This window comes from Lepus europaeus, chromosome 4 (genome assembly GCF_033115175.1).
Source record: "Lepus europaeus isolate LE1 chromosome 4, mLepTim1.pri, whole genome shotgun sequence".
Classification (NCBI taxonomy): domain Eukaryota; kingdom Metazoa; phylum Chordata; class Mammalia; order Lagomorpha; family Leporidae; genus Lepus; species Lepus europaeus.
The window spans coordinates 22,206,422-22,227,300 of record NC_084830.1 but is presented as its reverse complement, the minus strand read 5'-3'; the positions used below and the strand labels follow the sequence as shown (position 1 = coordinate 22,227,300).

Here is a 20,879-nt window from a genome sequence, read left to right as displayed (position 1 = left end):
CTAGTACTCGGGGTGCTGGCGCCGCAGGCAGAAGATTAGCCTATTTTACATTTCCCTGATGGCTAGTGCTGTTGAGCATTTTTTTCATATATTTGTTGACCATTTGTGTTTCTTGTTTTGAGAACTGTCTGTTGAGGTCCTTTGCCCATTTCTTATATTGTTGATCTTTTAAAGTGTAGTATAATTTCTGTTGACTTCCATTATTTTTATTTTTCTGTCCTTTAAGAATGGACTATAGTAATTTTAGGTTAACATTCATTGTTTTCATTATTATGGTTATGTAACCAGTTCTCATAATTGGAGCCAAGCTGTGTAGTATTCTTTCAAGTGTATATGTGTAGGAAATCTCTCCCAGCCCTTTGTTTGGTCCAAGGGATTGGTTTGTTTTACTTTCCAGATGTGTTCTATAGCTTTTGGCTCCAAGGGTATCATTTCATCATTATGAAGATTTCTTTTGCCCTTTCTTTGTTGGTTCATTGTGTGCTTTATCTTTCCATATTTGCATATACTTTCCCATTTTGGTGGACCACATTCACTAAAGTTTTTCTGTGGAAGCATAAAAGTAAACTTTTTGAGACCCTCTATGCCTAGAAATGTTTTTATTCTAGTCATGCTTTTTTACAACATTCTAGGTTGGAGAGCACTTTTCTTTTAGCACTTTGTAGACATTTCTGTCTCCCAGCATTTAGTGCTATTGTTTAGATTAGTGGCATTCTCATTATTGAGTACTTGTAAGAAATTGGGATTTTTCTCCCTGGAATGTTATAGAAATCTACTTGATGTTCCTGTTCTGCATTTTTTGATCTGTGTGTTGTTGTTGTTGTTTTAAAGAGTTTATTTATTTTAGAGGTAGAGTTACAGTGAGAGGGAGACAGAGAGAAAGGACTTCCTTCCAATCCAAAGCCAGGAGCCAGGTACTTCCTCCCAGTCTTCCATGTGGGTGCAGGGACCCAAGCACTTGGGCCGTTCTCTACTGCTTTCCCAGGCCATAGCAGAAAGCTGGATTGGAAGTGGAGCAGCCGGGACCAGAACCGATGCCCATATGGGATGCCGGCACCGCAGGCAGAGGATTAACCTACTGCACCATGGCACTGGCCATGTTTGTAATTTGCTTTTTTTTTTTTTTTTTCATTTTCAATTCTCTTTATATACAGAAGATCAATTTAGTATAAAGATTTCAACAGTTTGCACCCACATAGAAACACAAAGTGAAACATACTGTTTGAGTACTAGTTATAGCATTAAATCACAATGTACAGCACATTAAGGACAGAGATCCCACGTGAGGAGTAACTGCACAGTGGCTCCTGTTGTTGACCCAACAAATTGACACTCTAGTTTATGGCGCCAGTAACCATCCTAGGCTGTCGTCATGAGTTGCCAAGGCTATGGAAGCCTTCCAAGTTCACCGACTCTGATCATATTTAGACAAGGTCATACAAGACAGAGTGAGGATAGTAACCAATGATCCTAAGAGTGGCATTTACCAGGTTTGCACAATTATACAGCATTAAGTGGGGAAGAGGACCATCAATACACACAGGTTGGGAGTAGAGCCATTGGTGGTAGAGTAGAGGTTATGATTACAAAGGAATGAGGCCCAAGTGCACTAGACAGGGCCTAGAACAAAGGACAGAGTCATTATTAGAGGAGCTAAGAAAGGTGCTGTCTAAGCTACAATTAAGTTTTCTGATTGAGAGGCAAATAGAACCTGATAGAAGGGGCTTGATAATAATCTGGTGGGCTTTAGGCCTTGTAAGTTAAGAGGCCCAGACCTATCTATCTCTTCACATGGGGTATATCCTAAGGGAGGTGTGAACCTCCTAGGGGAAGGCACTCTGTTGACTTTCATTACTTGGCTGGCCTGGGAGGAGAGCTGTACCATTTGCTACATTTTCTTTGTTTTCATACAAGTTCCTTTTTTTTTTTTTTTTTAATGGAAAGGATTTATTGGGGGAAACTGGACAGACTGGAGGGAAGGGGCAAAGAAGGAAAAGAGGGAGAAGGAGAGCATAAGAGAGAGAGCAAGAGAAAGAGCAAGCAAGAGAGAGAGCTATTGAGAGAGAGAAAGAAAGGGAGAGAGATCAGGAGATGGAGAGAAAGAGAGCCATGTATTCAGGAACAGGTCCTCTTAAAACTGCAGGGGGCCAGGCAGGAAGGTAGGAGCAGCAAATCCCATTAGGGTAGGGGGTGGAGCTGACACCTGTGGTTGAGCCATGTGGTCATCTGGCTTCCAGCCATGGCAGTGGAGGCTAGAGCCTAGGATGGTGTCTGGGGTGTAGATTGTGCCATGGATAAGACTGCACCATTTTACTAACATTCTCCTTGTTTTTTTTGTTTTGTTTTGTTTTGTTTGTTTGTTTTTTTTAATAGGAGTTGTATGGGATTACATTAGCTCCTAAAATCCAGGAAGGGTAGAGGGACGATGACCTGTCTTTAGAGCTACTACCTGCTGACAAGGGGCAGCAAGGTACTCCCTGCTGCCGGGGGGCGATGTCTCAAGCTTCTGTCTCCTGGGTCGGGAAATGAGTATATTCCTCTAGCAGTATTTGGTTGAACACCTGGTTGGTGAAGGCCTTGGTTTGTTCCATTATCAACTCCTGTAAACACTTAAACACGGTTGTATAAAGACAGGGTGAGATTAGCAACCAGTAATCCTAAGATTGACATTAACCAAGCAATGAGAGGATTTATAGAGGAGAGGAAATGGGGAGGGAGGTCCTCTGGACCCTTGTGAAGACTATTTGATGGATGTAGTTTAAAGCTGATCTCAACCAAGACTGGGAGAAAGACCACTCATCTTTTGTGGGTAGAGGGATTTTTCGTGGAGAAATTCTGAACAATCATACAACATTAAGTGGAGGAGAGGACCATCAATACACACAGGTTGGAAGTAGAGCCATTGATGTTAAAGTAGAGACTAGGATTACAAAGGAATGAGGCCCCAGGTGTGTTAGATAGGGTCCAGAAGAAAGGACAGAGTCATCATTGGAGGACCTAAGAAATCTGCTGCCTAAACACGGATAAATTTTCCTACTGAGAGGCAAGTAGAACCTGACAGAAGGGGCCTGATAATAATCAGGTGCGCTTTAAAGCCTTATAAGTTATGAGGTCCAGACCTGTCTGTTTCTTCACATGGGATGTGAACCTCCTTGGGGAAGGCACCCTATTGACTTCCATTACCTAGCTGGGCTGGGAGGAGAGCTGGACAGGTGAAGGCAGGTCTCCAATAGGAAATTCACAGTGCTGTCTGCAATGTTACTGACCCTACTTGGCCATCCCCTTAGTGGTGGTTACTTTGCAAGCTGGGCCAAGTGAAGGGCTTTTCAGCTTAGAGCCAGCAAGGTCTGTGGTTCTGACCTGGGAGTCCTTCCACTCCAGGGCAATTCCGTTTCCAGTGATTCAAACTCTTGGCTGGCAGAGCTGCCAGGGCTCTTCATAAGCTGACTTCTGCTGAATCCCTGGCTTTCCACATTGAAAACCAATGCAGTGGACTGACCTGTTGGGTCTCCTTGATGGCAGATCACTATATACAGCAGCCTTTAACGGGCCTGCCACCTATCTTCACATTGCTTCTGTGCCTAGCTTTCTTTTCCTCCTGGGTTTTTAAAGGCAGACCAGAGGATGCAAGTTAAGGGGGTGCTCAAGTCCCATCTCTAATTTTTGTGGCCTAAACTAGAAGTCTGTAGTCACAGGCATGTTCTGATAGTGGTTTTTTTTGGTGAGATAGACAATGCCCATGAGGAAAGCTGTGTCCTCACTTTAAAACTTTCTCTCTTTGGTCTGAAAGGGAGGTTTTGCCTGTTTACCGTGCCGATGGTGAAGTAAATCTAGCTTTGAAATTATAATTTAAGCTCTCATTTTGGCCATGCTATTACAGAAAAATGTTAGCAATCCCTTTTATAAGATCTAAAAATCAAATTGTGCACCTTGGAGAGTCCTTCAGTATAGTCAGTTTCCCACCTTGAAGAGAATAGAGAAATGAGGGAGCAAGTCCCAGTTTGCTTATTGACAATAGAAATATTGAATGAAAACTTAGCAAGCAATTTCAACCATGAAATAACAACTTAGGAAAACATTTACCGGAAGATCCAATGTCTTCTACAAATTTCAAGGCAAGAGTGCACATATTTAGAAACAACTCTTTAACATCTAACATGGTGTAGCTGCTTGTTTAACCAGCAAACTCAAGCACAAACATATAAAGACGATTTTAGTTTCTTTCTACCAACAGATTTAAAACATCTGATACAGAGATTCAGGTCATATAAATCAAAATATATCTTTGACTAATTTTAGCAGTTTAAATTTATGAGCAATCTTTTATCTATATAAGCCAATTAAAACAAAGCTACAAGAAGTTGCTTTTCATATTTATTTTGGTCTCTGATTTTCATATGGAAAACTTTCTTTGAGGTCAAATAATTTTTGGCTACCCGTTCACATTTGATAGAGTATTAGAAAACTGGTTGGAAAGTTTGGTAGTGTAGGTGCGTGATTAAAGCTTGCTGACTGTGTTCTTCACTTTAGGCTGATCTCATTAGGATATTACATTAGATAACTACCCCCTGCATCCTCCCCCACTTTCCTCCCCACACAGTCACAATGCTGAGATTCTTTAGTCTTTCCTCTAGTAGTGGCCGTATATCTTAAGAGAAGGCCCAATTCTGCTATCTGGTTTCCAAAATCCTGGAAGTTATGTAGGAGAAGGAATGTTAAGGGGCCATAATACGCAATATGTAAACACTCACTTAGATCAGGGATAGGGAACATCCAGCCTGCGGGTCACATAGGGCCTGTGTCTTCTGTTATGGCCTTGCCAAGGCAATCACAGGCAGGACAGAAATTCAGTAAATCTAGAGCAGGCTAACTTTTAAGCTGATAATTTTATATGACCCACAAATGATGTTGTGAGTATCCAAATGGCTCTTAGCACAAAAAATGGTTCCCATCCCTGACTTAGATTAACAATCAGAACCCCAACTTCCTACTCTGTCTTCTGTCTCCCAGGCCAGAGACACCTTGTGTTGCTTTCTTCCAAGAATAAACCTTTAATTTTCGTGGCTAGGGAAGGATAATCATTTGCCTGCATGATATAAAGAGGTATCAGGGGGTCTAACTGCTTCTCAACCCAACTTTCACTTATCTTCCTATTATTACTTCATTTCACTTCCATTGCTATCTAGGCACACTATTCCAGAGTCCTTTGGGGGTGCTTATAATATAAAATTTAATTCTTCTGGGCTTTCTCCACTGTTTTTCTCAGCTTTCATAGCAACTGAGAGATTGAGCTGTGTTACCAATTGTTCGTATGCTTTCATGATTTCAAAATATTAGTTGCTATTTTCTCCAAATATTAATCATTGTAGTAAATCCTGTTTTAAAAATTTTTTATTTTCATTTAGTGGAATTTCAAGAGATAGTGAAAATAAATGCTTATGTCTACCACAGCATCTTCAACAAAAAGGCTCTACTTCTATTTTTAAAGTATATCGGAAGCTGTCCTAACTGACCTTCATATAACTGACATGCCAGATTAATGAATGCCCCTTATTCCCTCTGTAAAGTATATCATAGATGCCCACTGCAAGAAAAAGCTACTCTTAAGTTTATCTGTACACTTCTGCTCTCAGCTATTGAGTTGCATGTGCTTACAGGACTCTGTTTATTATGCTATAAAGGAATAGAGCTGGAAATAGTAGTATATTATGAGTGAGGTTATGTAAGATACTGTGAAACTCTAGTAAGCCACATCAAAAGTTAATGAATGAATACACTTAAAAATTTTATTTTATTTGAAAGGCAGAGTTACAGAGAGGGAGAGATGCACAGAGAGAGATAGAGAGATCTTCAATCACGCCACAGTTGGCCCCAAAAGCCCAGGCTGGGCCAATGTGAAGCCAGGAGCCAGGAGCTTCATCCAGGTCTCCCACATAGGTGCAAGGGTCCAAGGACTAAGGCCATCTTCCACTGCTTTCCTAGGCATGTTAGCAGCGAACTGCATTGGAAGTGAAGCAGCCAAGACTTGAACCAGTGTCCATATGGTATGCCTGCATCACAGGTGTCAGCTTAACTTGATACGCCACAGTGCCAACCCTGAATACACATTTTTAATTGAAAATAAAAGATTGATGCTTTGTGAATATTATTTTGGTTATGACTCTGCTTTAGCAGTTTTCTCAATGCAGTGGACTACCATTAACTCTGAAATGGATTGCTTTGAAGTAACATACATACTTTATTGTTTCTTGTGAGTCAGTGTATGGTTCTGCTGTGTTGTGTAAATTTTCATATTTAAGGATAATTGTTTTTCTTTAGTTCCAGATGTTGAAGTGAAAGGGGAGTTTTCTAGCTATTATCTCTTGGTACAAGGTAATGGCAATAGAAGATGTAAAGCCACATTGATTCACTCAGCCAACCAGATCAGTGGCTCATTTACACTCAGCTTAATTCATGGGAAGATGCAGACTGAGACAGAAGAAGCCAAACTGAGTAAGTGTTAATATTGGACAGAGAAATATTTTTACATTTGTTTGTAAACATAGTTCATTTTATATGGTTTTAAGTAGAAATATTAGGCATTTAATAAAATTACTTCCCCAAACTCCATTTCTTTCATTAAATTTACTTTTTATTTTAAACATAACACATTTTTACAATTTAAAGTGCAGAGAATTAATTCACTTAATGTTGTACCTAGAAATATTTAGTAGATCAACATGAAATTCAGAATATGAAGTTTTTAGTGTTTTCTACTATAGACTCATAATATTTTTCTGTAATCTATTTTTCATTTACTTTCAGGCCTCTGGTCTGTTTCACTGCCCATATTTACTTTTCTCCCTAATCTTTGTTATACACTGCTGCATGACAGACTACCCCAAGTATACCTTATAAACAATTTGTTGTTCCCTCTCATGACTCTGAGTTGAGTGGATTTAGGCAGTGTTTCTGTTTTGAGCTCTCATATGTGATTATGGTCACTTATACCTGGGGCTCCAGTCATTTGAACACTCTGCAGGGCTTGGTGTCTAAGATGGCTTCCTCACCCCGATGTTTGGTGTCTGGGACAGGATGACTTGAAGAGATGAGGGCTGATTTTCTCACGTCAGACCTTGCCCCGTGGTCAGCATGGGTTTCTTCGCAGCATTGTGGTCTCAGGATATTCTGATTTCTTACATGGTTTCGTATTTCTCTTAAAGCAGTTGTTTTAAGAAGCCACAAGAGTCTAGCCTAGAATCATCCTGTGTCACTTTTACATACATTATTGGCCACATAGTGTGAAGCAGGCTCACGAATGGCCATCCTACAACATGGAGAATCGTAAAGATCACTAGGCCAGCCACTGAGAACAGGAATCCAAATACTTCTGCCCACTGCCCTTGAGCTACTCTTTAGGTCTCCCATGCCCTGGTGTTATCAGTTTGACTGAGTCAGAACATACTCATCCACAAGTTACACAGAATGGATTTATGACTTACAGAAGGGAAGCAAAGGACAGAAGAAGGGTAGGATCCGTATTGAGGTGGATACTCAAGGCTCAAGAAGGCTTCCCAGGGTAGATGAGGTTTTGACTACATGTGCCCTTCAGGAACCCTGTGATTCACTGGGCAAAGCTTTGAAGGACATCTGCTTTTGGGGGAGAGATGAGCAAATTCCAGGCTGTCCCAAGCAGTTCCCTATCTCAGATGTTATATCCGCTAGGAGGGTCAGGAACAAAGCCGTAACTATTCTGGGCAGTTCCTCCCTATCTCAAAATGGTAAATTTCCAGCACATTCTGCAATTATTGTGAGCTTTAAAAGGAGAAGCGAGTAGGTCAACCAGAGCCATCCTAAGACCATCTAGCACACATGTCTAGCTTGTATTCATTGTGGAAAGGACTGCATAAGGAAGTATAATAGGGCAAATGAATCACTGTGAGTAGAGGTGCTATCTGTAGAGACTAGCTGCCATATCCATCTGCATTTTTGATACTTAAATTACTACAATTTAAGAATCAAGTCAAAGTTTAAAATGCAAAGTAATTTAGTATGCTTATTTTCTTCTGCTTAATTGTTACTTTGAAATCCACAAGGTCAAGATTGGTGAGTAATTGACTTTTTGAAATCATGTCATAGCACATTTCCTAGGTACTGAATAGTGAATTTTGGTATAGGACATCTTTAATGTTGTTTTTTTTTTTTTTTTTTTTTTCTATTTCTCAGACTTTCCTTTTGATTTATTACCACTTCCACATTTTTCTGGGGAGCAGATTGTACTGAGAGAGAAGCAGTTAGCTAATGTTCAAGTTTTGGCTTTGAAAGAATGCCTGAGTAAGTAGCAATTTGTGCATTTAATCATAGTGTAAGAATGTTGACTTGACTTTGTCTTATATGCTTTTAGGTATGACACTATATATAGAAGTGTTCTTGGTAGAGGTGATATAGAGTAGGAGAGGTATGCAATTTTATTTTTACTGGATTCAGGAGATTCCTGTTTATTTGTATATCACTTTTAACATTTGTAAAAATATTTTGCCAGGCAAATTTTGTGTTTCAACATTTATTATAAACTATGTGTTAGGAAAAATATATATTTTATTATTTTGATTAATATCGGTCTTATAAAATTTCTCTATATTTTTGATAGCAGGAAGATAGACTGCAAATAGAAGAAGATGAAAGTTCAGAGAAATTAATACGTTAACCTGAGCATTGATTCTTAGATTTTAATCATGATCATCAGCAATAGTCACATTTCACATACTGAAGGCAGCTGACTTTATGGACTTTTATTTAGGACATTAATGTTCTATTAAAAGTCGTAATTTAAGAGTGCTTTTATTACTGTTAACTTGCTTATTATTCCTAAATTTTTAAATACTATGCATTCATTATTGCCTAATATGAACTGATTATAAGTCATTGATATGTAATTGCCAACAAATTGGTTAGTTGCATACAGAAGAAAAATACTAGAATTATATAAAAGCTATCATTCTTTTGTTTAAAAACATTTAAAATATCTTAAATTCAGTAACCTATTTTATTCAGTAGAAGATAATTTTAGAATACTTCATCTCAATTATTCATGTTAGGATCTCAAACTTTTTTCACTTGTGTAAAGCCATGTAGTATTTGTATTTTATTTATTTGAAAGGCAAAGTTACAGAGAGAGAAGAAGAGATAGAGAGATCTTTTATCCGCTGGTTCACTCCCCTGATGGCCGTAATGGCTGGAGCTGGAGCTTTATCAGGTCTCCAGGAGTCTTCAGGAGCCAGGAGCTTCACCTGGGTCTCCTACGTGGGTGCCAAGGGACCAAGCATCTGGGCCATCTTTGGCTGCTTTCCTTGGCACATTAGCAGAGAGCTGGATTGAAGTGGAGTAGCCAGGACTTGGAACTGGCACCCATTATGGGATGCCGACATAGCAGGTAGCGGCTTAATCTGTTACACAATGCCAGCCCTATATTGTGCGTTCTTGAACTCCTCCAATATTGCTTTTTTTTCCAATTGAGAAAATGATGTTCTTTCAAGGAAAGTATAATTACAAAGGCAAATCTGTTTCAATAAAAGGTAGTACATGCTGAAATCAAGAGAAAATATATGAAAATACCAGTATTTTTATGGATGTAAAATGTTTATTTCAAATCAGTATTATTCACTTCTTGTTCTGTCCCTGCCAAATATCTCTTGAGTTCCAATTTGCCATAAGCCTCCTGCAGCTTTTCATAACTCAGTCCCTTCAACATCTCTGCTTGTTCCTCTTCACCTTTCCTCTTCACCCTTCTAGCCAGAAAAACTGTCAGAGTGGAAGAGCAGGGAGCTCTCCAAAGCTGATGCATCTCTCCTTGGGAAAGAAGAGATAACTGCAGTAGGGCCAGCCCTCCTGGTTGGGTGGGAAGGGAAATACTGACAGCTATAATTAGGTTGCTGCCTAGAGGTGTAGATGAAAGTTCTACAGCATCAGGAGGACATGAGGGAGGCCCAAGGCTGATAAGAATGTATGCAGTTATAAGGACATAAGAACATATGCAGTTGCCACAGCACTGGGCACAGGACAGGAATGGATCCTGAAACTGAAAAAAGCCTTAGGTCATAGCCGCTAGAAACACCAGTTCTGGGAGTATCCATGAAATGACTAACTGGCAATTTTAAACATCGAATCTTGATTCAGGTTAATGATCTAGTTAATTTTTTTGTAATGAAAATACTGCTCTTCTCTACCCAGAGAGTGAAAAGTAGATTAAAAATTTGAGAACAAAGAATCATCTGTTTTGAATTCTTTTATCTCAAAAAGGCAGCTGAAGATGACAGTAAAAGTTACTGTTGTAAGCATATTCAGTGTCTACTTCACTGATATTCAAATAAGTGAAATGTCACAAAAGTCTTTAAAAGTATTTAAATATAGTTAGTTCATTTATAAATGACAAAAAATAAAAATGTAATGAGACAGCTTTCTTTGTTAAAAAAAAAAATCAATGATTCAACCTTGATAGAAAAATTGCACTCCTTGCAGAAAAATAAAACTTCTTCAAAAAGACTTGTTTAAAATTAGTAACAACCCACTAAGTAAACATTACTGTCTTCTTTTTCCCTCACTAGTACTGAATTAAAAAAACTGTTGAAAAGTTTGCACAGAAATACACTTATTTATGACACTATTGAGGTACTTTGAAATAATAAGAAAATAAATAAAATCTGTTAGAAGTTAACATTATCATTAATTGTAATTTATTTTACAAATTATACCTAGTACCATTTTATTAGAAGGATTATATTTATAATTATGTAATTTATACTTACATGCTTTTTGTTACTTTTTATATTTGGAATGATAAATATCTTGTTTCACTGGTTTTCCAAGAAAAAGCTTAATGCCAAACCATTTTTATTAAAGAAAAGACTGTTCAGTGCGATGCAACATAAATATCAAAAGAGCAGTCTTGTCATTTTTCTCCAGTATTGCAATCACAACTCTGGGCTCCAGATACCCACTTAAAAAAAAAAAAAAAGATTAATTTATTTTACCTGAAAGTCATATCTACACAGAGAGAGAGAGAGAGAGGCAGAGAGAGAGAGAGAGGCAGAGAGAGAAAGGCAGAGAGAGAGAGAGAGGTCTTTTATCTGCTGGTTCACCTCCCAATCAGCGGCCAAAGCTGTGCTGATCCAAAGACAGGAGCCAGGAACTTCTTCCAGGTCTCCCACACAGGTGCAGGGGGCCCAAGGACTTTGGCCATCTTCTACTGCTTTCCCAGGCCATAGCAGAGAGCTGGATCGGAAATGGAGCCAGCGCCCATTTGGGATGGCTTCACCCGCTATGTATGCCACAGCACTGGCCCCTCTAGATACCCTTTTAAAAAATTATAGAACCCAGTGCAAACTTGGCTGATGCTCAGTCTGCTGATACCTGTAGATATTTTTACTTTTCTCTTTAAAGAATCTCTAGTTATTGGTAGCTTTTTCAGGAATGTAACATTCTTTTTCTACTTTAATATTTTTCTCCCAAATATTTATTTTTCACTTGTAATCAAATTTATTTGTCTGAAGGTTATTCTTTGACTATATAAATTACCCTGTTCCTAACTCTATTAAATCTCATCTGTTTTTTCTATTTTTCAGTCTTCAAGGTCACTATGAATTCTTACCCTTTCTCTAAATTGTAATGTAATTGACAGTTTTAATAAATAGAAGTCAAGTTCATGATTTGAGTATATTTTTAGCATTAATAAAAATGTGGAGGCTTGTAGTTTCTGAAGCTCATTTCTCGTTAATGCATCTTTGAGATGAAAGCAAAAAGTGATACCTTTTAAAATGAATGCCAGATTGTGCAGAAAATAAAAACAGTGGAGCTTTTTATTTTCTGAGGAGTTGAAATAGAAGCAGAAAATATCACAACTCTGATTTTACCAATAGTAAAGCTGCATTTACCATTTAGTCGTCACTGAACATTTTGACTACAGAAACCTGTATGACTTACCTTAAGTCAACTCTGGAGATCCTACCAATATCTATACTGGTAAGGTAGGATTTTACAGAGGCATGTATCACAAAGCTGGCATTCCAAAGTAGAACCTGGAAGCTAGATGCTTCCTTCTCAGCCTGTTCCTGCGTTATTTATGTACTGACCTCACATAGTGTAATGTAATATGCTTTAATCTTCTCTGTTGCAGGGCGCAGCACAGTGCATGGCAGGCAGTAAGTTCTCAATAAATGTTCAATTGAACTTTCTATGAATTTATAAGAAGCTTTTCTTTTGGCAGCAATTGTTATTAGTTGAAGTATTTTAAAATGAAATATTTTTATCAAAGCAAGTTTGAAAGCCATATGATGCTGGCAAAGTTCAAATGGAAAAGATTACCCTCCCAATGCCTCATCTTTCAGCCTCTATATCCACAGGCAGCAATCCTTATCTGTTCCAGCTGGCTCTTCTGGTATTTCCTTTAATTTCTAAATAATGTATGCATGCTCCTATTTCTTAATTTAGTGCTCTCAGGCATTATCTTAACATCTAACTGTGGCTTATAAACACTTAATGTTTCTACATCATGTTCACTTTTCCTCCCCAACCCCCGGTAAGTCTTGAGTTCTGGTTAAATCAGTGAAGTTGTTAACATTATTGTTATAACTATAAAATAAGGCATATTATAGATGATGATGATCAAATCACCTTATTTTTAATTAGCCTACTCTTCCATACAGACAAAATACGTTTTTCCATAGACTCCAACGTTTCTGCTACACCCATAATGTTAGCATTCATTGCATGTTCAAACTTATCAGTGCCTTTTAATTTCTTTTTTTAATTTCTGGTTTGCGTATTTTTTTGAGTTTTACTTAATAATTATAAATTTCCAAAGTATAACTTTTGGATTATAGCAGCTTTTTCCCCCCATAACCTCCCTTCCACCCGCAACCATCCCATCTCCCACTTCCTCTCCCATCCCATTCTTCATCAAAATTCATTTTCAATTATCTTTATATACAGAAGATCAACTTAGTATATACTAAGTAAAGATTTCAACAGTTTGCACCCACACAGAAACACAAAGGATAAAGTACTGTTTGAGTACTAGTTATACTGTTAATTCACATAGTACAACACATTAAGGACAGAGATCCTACATGGGGAGTAAGTGCACAGTGACTCCAGTTGTTGATTTAACAATTGACACTCTTATTAGTTTTTTGGGGGAGTGTTTTGTATTTTGCTCAACTGGGAACTGACTGCTTTTTAGACTGGCTAAATCCTCAAAATTTCTGGTTTTTTCTTCTTCACCTTTTATATCTCCTTTATCTTAGACCTTTTGTTCTTTTTTCCTAGATTACTTCTTGTTTTGTTGAAGCATATCTTCTAGTAGCTCCTTGAGTAGAAGTTCAGGAAGTACATGTTTGTTTGAATTCTTGCGTGTCTGAAAATAACTTGATTGACAATTTATATAGAATTTGAGGTTGAAAATTGTTTACCCTCAGAATTTTGAAGACTGTTCCTTTGTGAGCATCTTTGCTGTGTTCCTATTGATAAATCTCATGCTGTTCTTATCCTTTGCAGAGATCTTGGTTTGGTTTCTTTTTCCTTTCTCTCTGGAAGCTGTACTGTGAATCATAGAATGTGTACCTCCTACCATCTCCCTACCTGATTTATTGAGCTGTGTACCTGATAAGCCATTACAGTGAAAGAGTCACATCTTTAAGCCTGAACATTTTTCTTTACTTTTTGCTTTCCTAACTTCCTTCTTCCTCTTTTTTCTTTCTATAGTTCTTTTGTTACATATTGACATTCATAGACAAAATGTCTAATTTTCTTTTTGTTCTAGTTTATGAGGGCATTTTCCATTTTATTTTACAGCCCTTTTATGAAATTTCAAAAATCTGAGCTCTCATCTGCTTTTCCTTTTTTAAAAAAACGATTTATTTTCATTTTGAGAGAGAGCAAGAACAAGAAATATCTTCCATCTGCTGGTTCATTCCTCAGATGTCTGTAACAACCAGGGCTTGGCCTGGTTGAAGTCAGGAACCTGGAACTCAGTCCAGGTCTCTCCCATGGATGGCAGGGTCCCCAGTACTTGAGCCATCACCTTCTCCTTCCCATAAAGTGCATTATCAGGAAACTGTATGGGAGACTGGACCAGGAATTCTAGAATGGGATGCAGGTGTCCCAGTGGCAAATTAACTGCTATGCCAGTTAATTAACTGCTTGTTTGTTAGTTGTTTCCTTATCAAAACATCCTGAACTTGTTCTAATATCTTTTCTTGTTTCTATGAGAATGTTAATTATAACATTTTTTTCACATTGGACTTCTTTTAGTTTGGGGGAGTCCAATAATGCCCTCTCTCTTTGCCAGAGTTGGAACCAATTAAGGAAACATACTGAGAAACTTACTGATGGAAACAAGTTATGGGTGAAGTGGATATGGCTGTTTAGGTCTGTGGCTATGATGGCTTTTTCATCTGTCAATAGGCAGAATTGAACTTAGTCCAAGTGGCTGTCAGAGCTAGGCAACTGAAGACCAGTGCTGTGTGAGAAGGCCTCTTCCCTCTCTATGGAGAACATGCTTCCTGAAAACTGTCTGGCTCTGATGAAAGAGAAGGGTTAACAGAGTATATGTAGCATATGACTGCTCTGTGAAGGGTGAGGGGAGACGGGAGCTGGAAGTGTTACTGGATCAAAGTCCTTACCTGTTTAATAAAGTCTGAGAGAGCCCCCTTCCCTGAACACCTTCCCTTAAATGGCTGACGTTTCATCTCTGTCCATCCTGTTTTAAAGTGTAAGTTTTATCTGTCTACCTCTGATATATCTGGCAAGCTTCACTGGAGAGCGGTAGTGTGACAATTTAACATTTCGGTTGTCAGTTCCTCTCCCGCCTCCTCCCCAGTATCAGTATCCAGAGTTCTTTTCTCTGATGGCGTTTAGTTTTTTCACAATGAGACTCCTGTGATCTTGCCAGAGGGGCCTTTGTAGCTGCTAGCTCTTCAGTGGCAGTGCTTGGAATCGGACCTTTTAGTGCATAGACTTTTCTTTAATCCTTTAGTTTTAACCCCAGTCTCAACATTACTAGTCCGTGTTTCTTAAGTTTCATATTCATGGGCAACAAAGAAAAATAAAAAGGAAACCAGAGTTTCTGAGCTCTGAGAACTAGAGGATGGAGGGACAAAGGGGACCTTGAGTTCTAACTGCTTCTTATCCATCCAGTCCTCATTAAGTCCAGAACCTCAGCACCCTGTCAGACTCCTCAGTACTGCCTTTCACAGGCACCCCAGGCAATCCTCCTTCTGCTGTAAGTCAGCGGCCACTCCAGTATCATTTCTGCCTGCCAGAATTTGTGGAAAAGTCTTTATTTATCCTTCCATTTTATTTTTTTGCTATGGTTTCAGGTTCAGGAACAGAGAAGAAATAGAAGTGGCCAAATTACCATTTTTAACTGAAAGTCTAACACATTTTATTTCCACACAAATGCCAATATGAAATCTTTTTAATATTCCAAATGTATTTCTGAAAACTTTTGTAAACTTGCCTTTGCCATTTATGAACTTTAGGTATTAATAAATTATTCTTTTTGTGATTATCTGGTATAACTGGAAATTCTGCCATTATCTACATATGGTATTAAAACAGAAACAAGAGTACATAGGAATGTTGATGTCCTGGAGAAATTTACTTGTTTAGCTTTGGGAACTGTTTTTCTTGAAAGAGAAGTAGATAAACTGTAGTAATGCTTTAAAAACATAGTCATCTGGTTAATTGTGTTGTGTTGTCTCTCAGAAAGAAGAAAGTTGGCAAAGCAGCCCGAAGCAGTTTCTGTTGATGAACTCAAAAGTCTGTTAATGCTCACGAGGGAACGCTTTTTAGATCATTTTGATGCTGTTATTCCTAAAGCAGTTTTAGGACAGACAGGCAAAATTAAAACCTCCAGTATGTTAAATGGTAAGTTTTTTATTATTTTTAATTTTAGGGACCTTTGGGGTGTGGCATCTGTAATGGTTATTATTATTAAAACTTACAAGATTTAGTCCAGCCAAAATGTATTTTATGAGATTAAAGGCTGATACACACACACACACACACAAATAGATATATGTAACTTTGCATGTATACATGAGCTGTGCTTCTCATCGTTTAAACAGTACAAACTTTCTGAAGCATCTTTCACTAAGCCTGGTTAGTATATTAGTTTTTAAGTGCAGGAAGAGGCATTTAAAGGTAATCCCTCCTATTAGTCTTACTAAGCTGTTAGAATTGGTGATTTCTATTAAACTATGTTTTCATATAGTGAAGGAAAGTAAAATCGACACAGCAGGTTTAGTGGCGGTCAAACTACCTAGGACACACGATGCTTCACATTTGGCACTCATTAAGACAGAAGCAGTTCTCAAACTTCACTTAGGGAGCAAGAAGTCATTCCTGTATTTAATTGATTTTAGGTTTTCTTGGATTCTATTGTGATAAATTTGAATCGAGAGAAGCTTTCCAAGGTGTAACAAAGTGTTTCACGACTGCCTGACAGAATTTGAAATGTTCAAGATGTTTGTTTTTATTACATGAGGATCATTTGTATTGCATAGGTTAATGAGAAAATGATCACAGATTCAACTTAACAATAACATTTATTCACTGCCTTTTTTGTGTTTGACGCCATGAAGGTGCACAAAGAAGTAAAAATCTTGGTCCTGGGCATTTATCAGGCTTAAGATCTATTTGGAAAGCTTCATATAAAAATAGTATTTGGTGCTGTGTTAAGTGCAGAGAGTTTGGAGCTGGAGGTTCGAGTCTGAGCTTTGTTACTTCTTGGCTGAATGTCTTTGCTCAATTTATTTAACCTCTGTATGCCTCTGTTTCCTTATGTTTAACATGGGATTAATAATATGGCCCACTTACTGGGGTTACTTGAAGATTGGGTTGATACATGTAAAACACAACAAAAGTTGTGCCAAATTAGTATTAGGTGTCAACTGAATTGCCACTGTCATTAGCACATGGTCCATCGTAAAGTTAAATTGTAGTGCAGAAGATCTGCAGGATGCTGGAGACTTTTTTAGGTTACTTGAAAGTCGAGGGTGTGTTCAATAAATGAGAAAATATGGCTTCATGGTTCTGGCCCTGGGCCCAGGAGCAAGACTAGCAAGGTTGAATACCAATGCTACAGTGTATTTGCAGTGTGAATTTGGAAACATTTTGTGGCCTCTTTGAGCCTTAGTTTCTTTATCTTTAGATTAGGAATAGCATAGATTGTTGTGAAAATTAGATTAGTTATCTGTCATTTGCTTAGGTAGGTGCATGGTGTGAGGTGAGTGCTATACATTTCCTACATTAAACAAATAAAATTGAATTTAAAGGGGAGGCATATGAGACTATTATTACTAAGACAGAGTAGTTACAGAAGGCTTTTTAGGAGCTGAGGGACTTGATGTCGGTTTTGAGTGATGCAAAAGATGTAGATGGATAGAAGGTAGGACTCTTAAAGAGAAGAAATGACATACCCAGTCATGGAAGTAAGAAGAGGCAAATTCAGATCAAGAAAGAAGCTGCCTTGGGCCAGCATTGTGGTACAGTAGTCTGAGCTGCTGCTTGTGATGCCAGAACCCTAGTCAGTCACTAGTTCAAGTCCCTGCTAATGCTCCTGGGAAAGCAGCAGTAGATAACCCACGTGTTTGGGCAGCTGCCACCACAAAGCAGACCCAAATGGCATTTCAGGCTCCTGGCTTTGGTCTGGCTCAGCCCTGGTCAGTTTGGCCATTTGGAAAGTGATTCTGATTCTCTGTCACTCTCACAAGTAAATAAATCAATCATACAGAAGGAGAGAGAGAACCTTAACAGAGGATTTGTATATGAGATAAGGTAGGAAGGGTTCAAATACTTGCTATAATATTTATAAGGAAATGTGTCTCAGAGAGTTACCTGTACAAAGTCACATTCTTGGATGCTATTCCCACACTGAGCTGCAGAATGCTTATCTTAAAATGCTAGTCAGATTATATCACTTATTTGCTCTTTCATCATTCCCACTTGCACATAGAACAGATCATTCTCAGTATGGCTTGTAAGAACCTTAATGATTCGTGGCCTTGTGCTCTTTCTAGTCCTCCCATTGTCACATTTCTGTTTCCTTACAACTAGACTTTCCATTCCTTGGACATGACAGTTTCCTTCCCATCTCAGGAACTTTATATGTGCACTTTCACATTCCCCAGCTTTTAGATCCTAATTTCACTTTCTCAAGGAGGCTTTCTCAGACATTACTAAAATGAAATTGCTTCCTATTGTATTTAGTTACTGAAGTTTTTCTTCAAGTTAGTTACCACTTTTAAAATTACATACTATTGATGCAATTCTTTATTAAATATTTGTCTTCTCTCTAACTGTTGTGTCTTCTGAACAACAACAATGAAAGTGTGCCTATTGGCTTTCTCCAGTGTCCCTAGAGCCTCACATAGTGCCTAGCACACAGGAATAGGCTATCCCTAAAGTAATTATTGAGCAAACGAAAGCTTGAAGGTTTTTAGACCTTGAACTGAAATTTGACAGGATGTATCTTTAAACATTATTAGTGAGAATGAACTTGTAATTTGTAATGTCTTTTGTGACATCAATTTAAATTATACATCTATGTGTAAATGATATAACCAAAGAAACAGTTATATCAGTCAGGTTTCTCATGCGGATCCATTATTTGCAACCATGCACATTATGAGTTATTAGAAATTGGTGAGATTATTTGATATACTCATTTTTCGTAAAAACTCTAGCATGTGTCACGATTGACAAATGTGTAGAAAATGCCTTAATTTAACTATTTTATGTACTTGGCACAAAGTTGCTAAAGAATTCACAATGTCCAATGTGATATATAAACTCAATACAATAACTAGATCTCCTTTATTTGGGACAGTTGAGTAAGCACACTGCATAAATGAATTTTCTAAATAATTTATATGATATTGATATAATTACTTAACACATTTAGAAATAGTCTTCTAATATGCACTAATAATTCTTTATTAAATATGAGGGGTCAGAAAAAGTTCATAGAAAATACTTATGGAAATTGATTTTATGAGAAAACAATTCATGGGTTTCAAAATTTTTTGCACCAAACTAAGTTTATCTTTTAATTCCATGTTTTCCATGGACATTTTAATTTTTTTTATTAGAGAAGTAGAGAGACACACAGTCAGAGCTGTTATTCATTGGGTCGCTCACCAAATGCTTGCAGTGGCCAGGACTGGCCCAGGCTGAAGCTGTCTTCCACATAAAAGGCAGAGACTCAGCTTCTTACGCCATCAGCTGCTGCTTCCCAGGGTCTGCACTGGTGAAAAACTAGAGCTGGGGGTCAAACCCAGGTACTCTGATGTGGGATATAGGAATCTTCAACAGCATTTTAACCACTAGGCCAAACACGAACCCCTTCCATGAACTTTTTGAAGAACCGCATATACCAATTATAAGGAAGTGTTATATTTGGTGAGGTGAATCCCATACAAGCATTGAAATATTTAAAATATTCATGGTTACATAGTTTAGTAAGTAAAGGGAAAATAACCTGCAGTTGGCTTCAACTTTCCTTTGTATTTTATATTTTGTTTTAAAATTCTACAACTGAGGTAGGCATTAAACTAATGGTTAAGATACTAGTTAGGATGGCTGTTCTAACTTCCTGCTAATGCAGAACCTAGGAGACAGCAGGTAATAGCTCAAGTGGGTGAGTCCCTGCCTTTCATGTGGAATTCCTTAAACTCTGGTGAGAGTTCTGGATTGAGTTCCTGGCTCTTGACTATGGCCTGGCTTAGCGCTAGCTATTAAGAGCTTTTCCAGAGCAAATCAGCAGATGGACCTCTCTGCTCTTTCTCTCCGTTGCTCAAGGAAAAAAAAAAAATTAGCAAATCATTATTTTGTAAGATTCCTCACACTCAAATATAAAATGAGTATATTTTTCAGCATTGATAGTCAAATAGCTAATGTCCAGTGATTTTCAGTTTATTAGAACATTGTCTGAGAAATAGTTCAAAGCATTTTTAAAAGCCAGATAGTTTGGAATCCAAAGATTAGTACTGTTAATAGTTTTGCTAGTATTAAAACAGCTTGGATATGCTAGTAATTTCCAATTAGAATAGCAGCTATCCTTTAGGTTTTTTTTTGTTGAGAATCCAGTGTAATGAACAATCTTGATTTTCACTGCAGTATATTAACTGGAAAATCTATACACCTGACAGATAATGTTTTATTGTCATCAAATAAAATAATACTCAATGTTAATAATTTAAAGATGTATATGCTAAGGCATGTTTTATTAATAGATAAGTGAGAATTATTTCTAAAGTAACCTTTACCTGATAATATCACTTTAGGTTATTTATTATTTTAATATTATACTTTTGAGAATGAAGCAATATCTTTTCTAAAGATATGCAATTTTTCAATCTACTTGTGCTCATTCCTGTTTTTAGTATAAAAATCACATAGTATATCTAATATATTCTCTAGAATTGCCTCTTTTTCATTTTGAACTAATGTCACTAATAAACTTATGCTTTTATTCCATGTGAGTCCTCATAGTATCCATTCAGCTCTCTGAATTCTAGCTCGTAGCATTTACCCTGAGGAAATATTTTCTTTTCATTTCCAGCAAGCTTTTCTATGGCATTTGACAGAAATCAGGCCATCAGAGAGGTCTTTAATAAATGCTGTGGTAATGCTTATACACATATGTGTCTCTATGTATTTTTTTTCATGTAGCAATGTGCTGAATTTTTTTAGTTCTTATGTGTGATTCTTTCTTTTTAGATGCCAGTCCAGTAGAACCTGATGCTTCAAGTCTTATTGAAACCAATCCTCTGGAATGGCCAGAGAGACATGTTCTTCAAAATTTGGAAACTTTAGAAAAAGCTAAACAAAAAATGAGGTAA

General features: G+C 37.6%; 1 protein-coding gene across 1 annotated transcript in view; it reads left to right on the top strand.

The window, feature by feature from the left end:
• The window catches only part of MTBP (MDM2 binding protein), a 92,037-nt gene that overhangs the window by 46,215 nt on the left and 24,943 nt on the right, over positions 1–20,879 (top strand). Inside the window, exons 12-15 of the mRNA XM_062188049.1 lie at positions 6,319–6,492; positions 8,206–8,313; positions 15,742–15,903; positions 20,758–20,875. Of these exons, the coding sequence (XP_062044033.1) occupies positions 6,319–6,492; positions 8,206–8,313; positions 15,742–15,903; positions 20,758–20,875 (562 nt within the window). The remainder of the gene's footprint in view (positions 1–6,318; positions 6,493–8,205; positions 8,314–15,741; positions 15,904–20,757; positions 20,876–20,879) is intronic.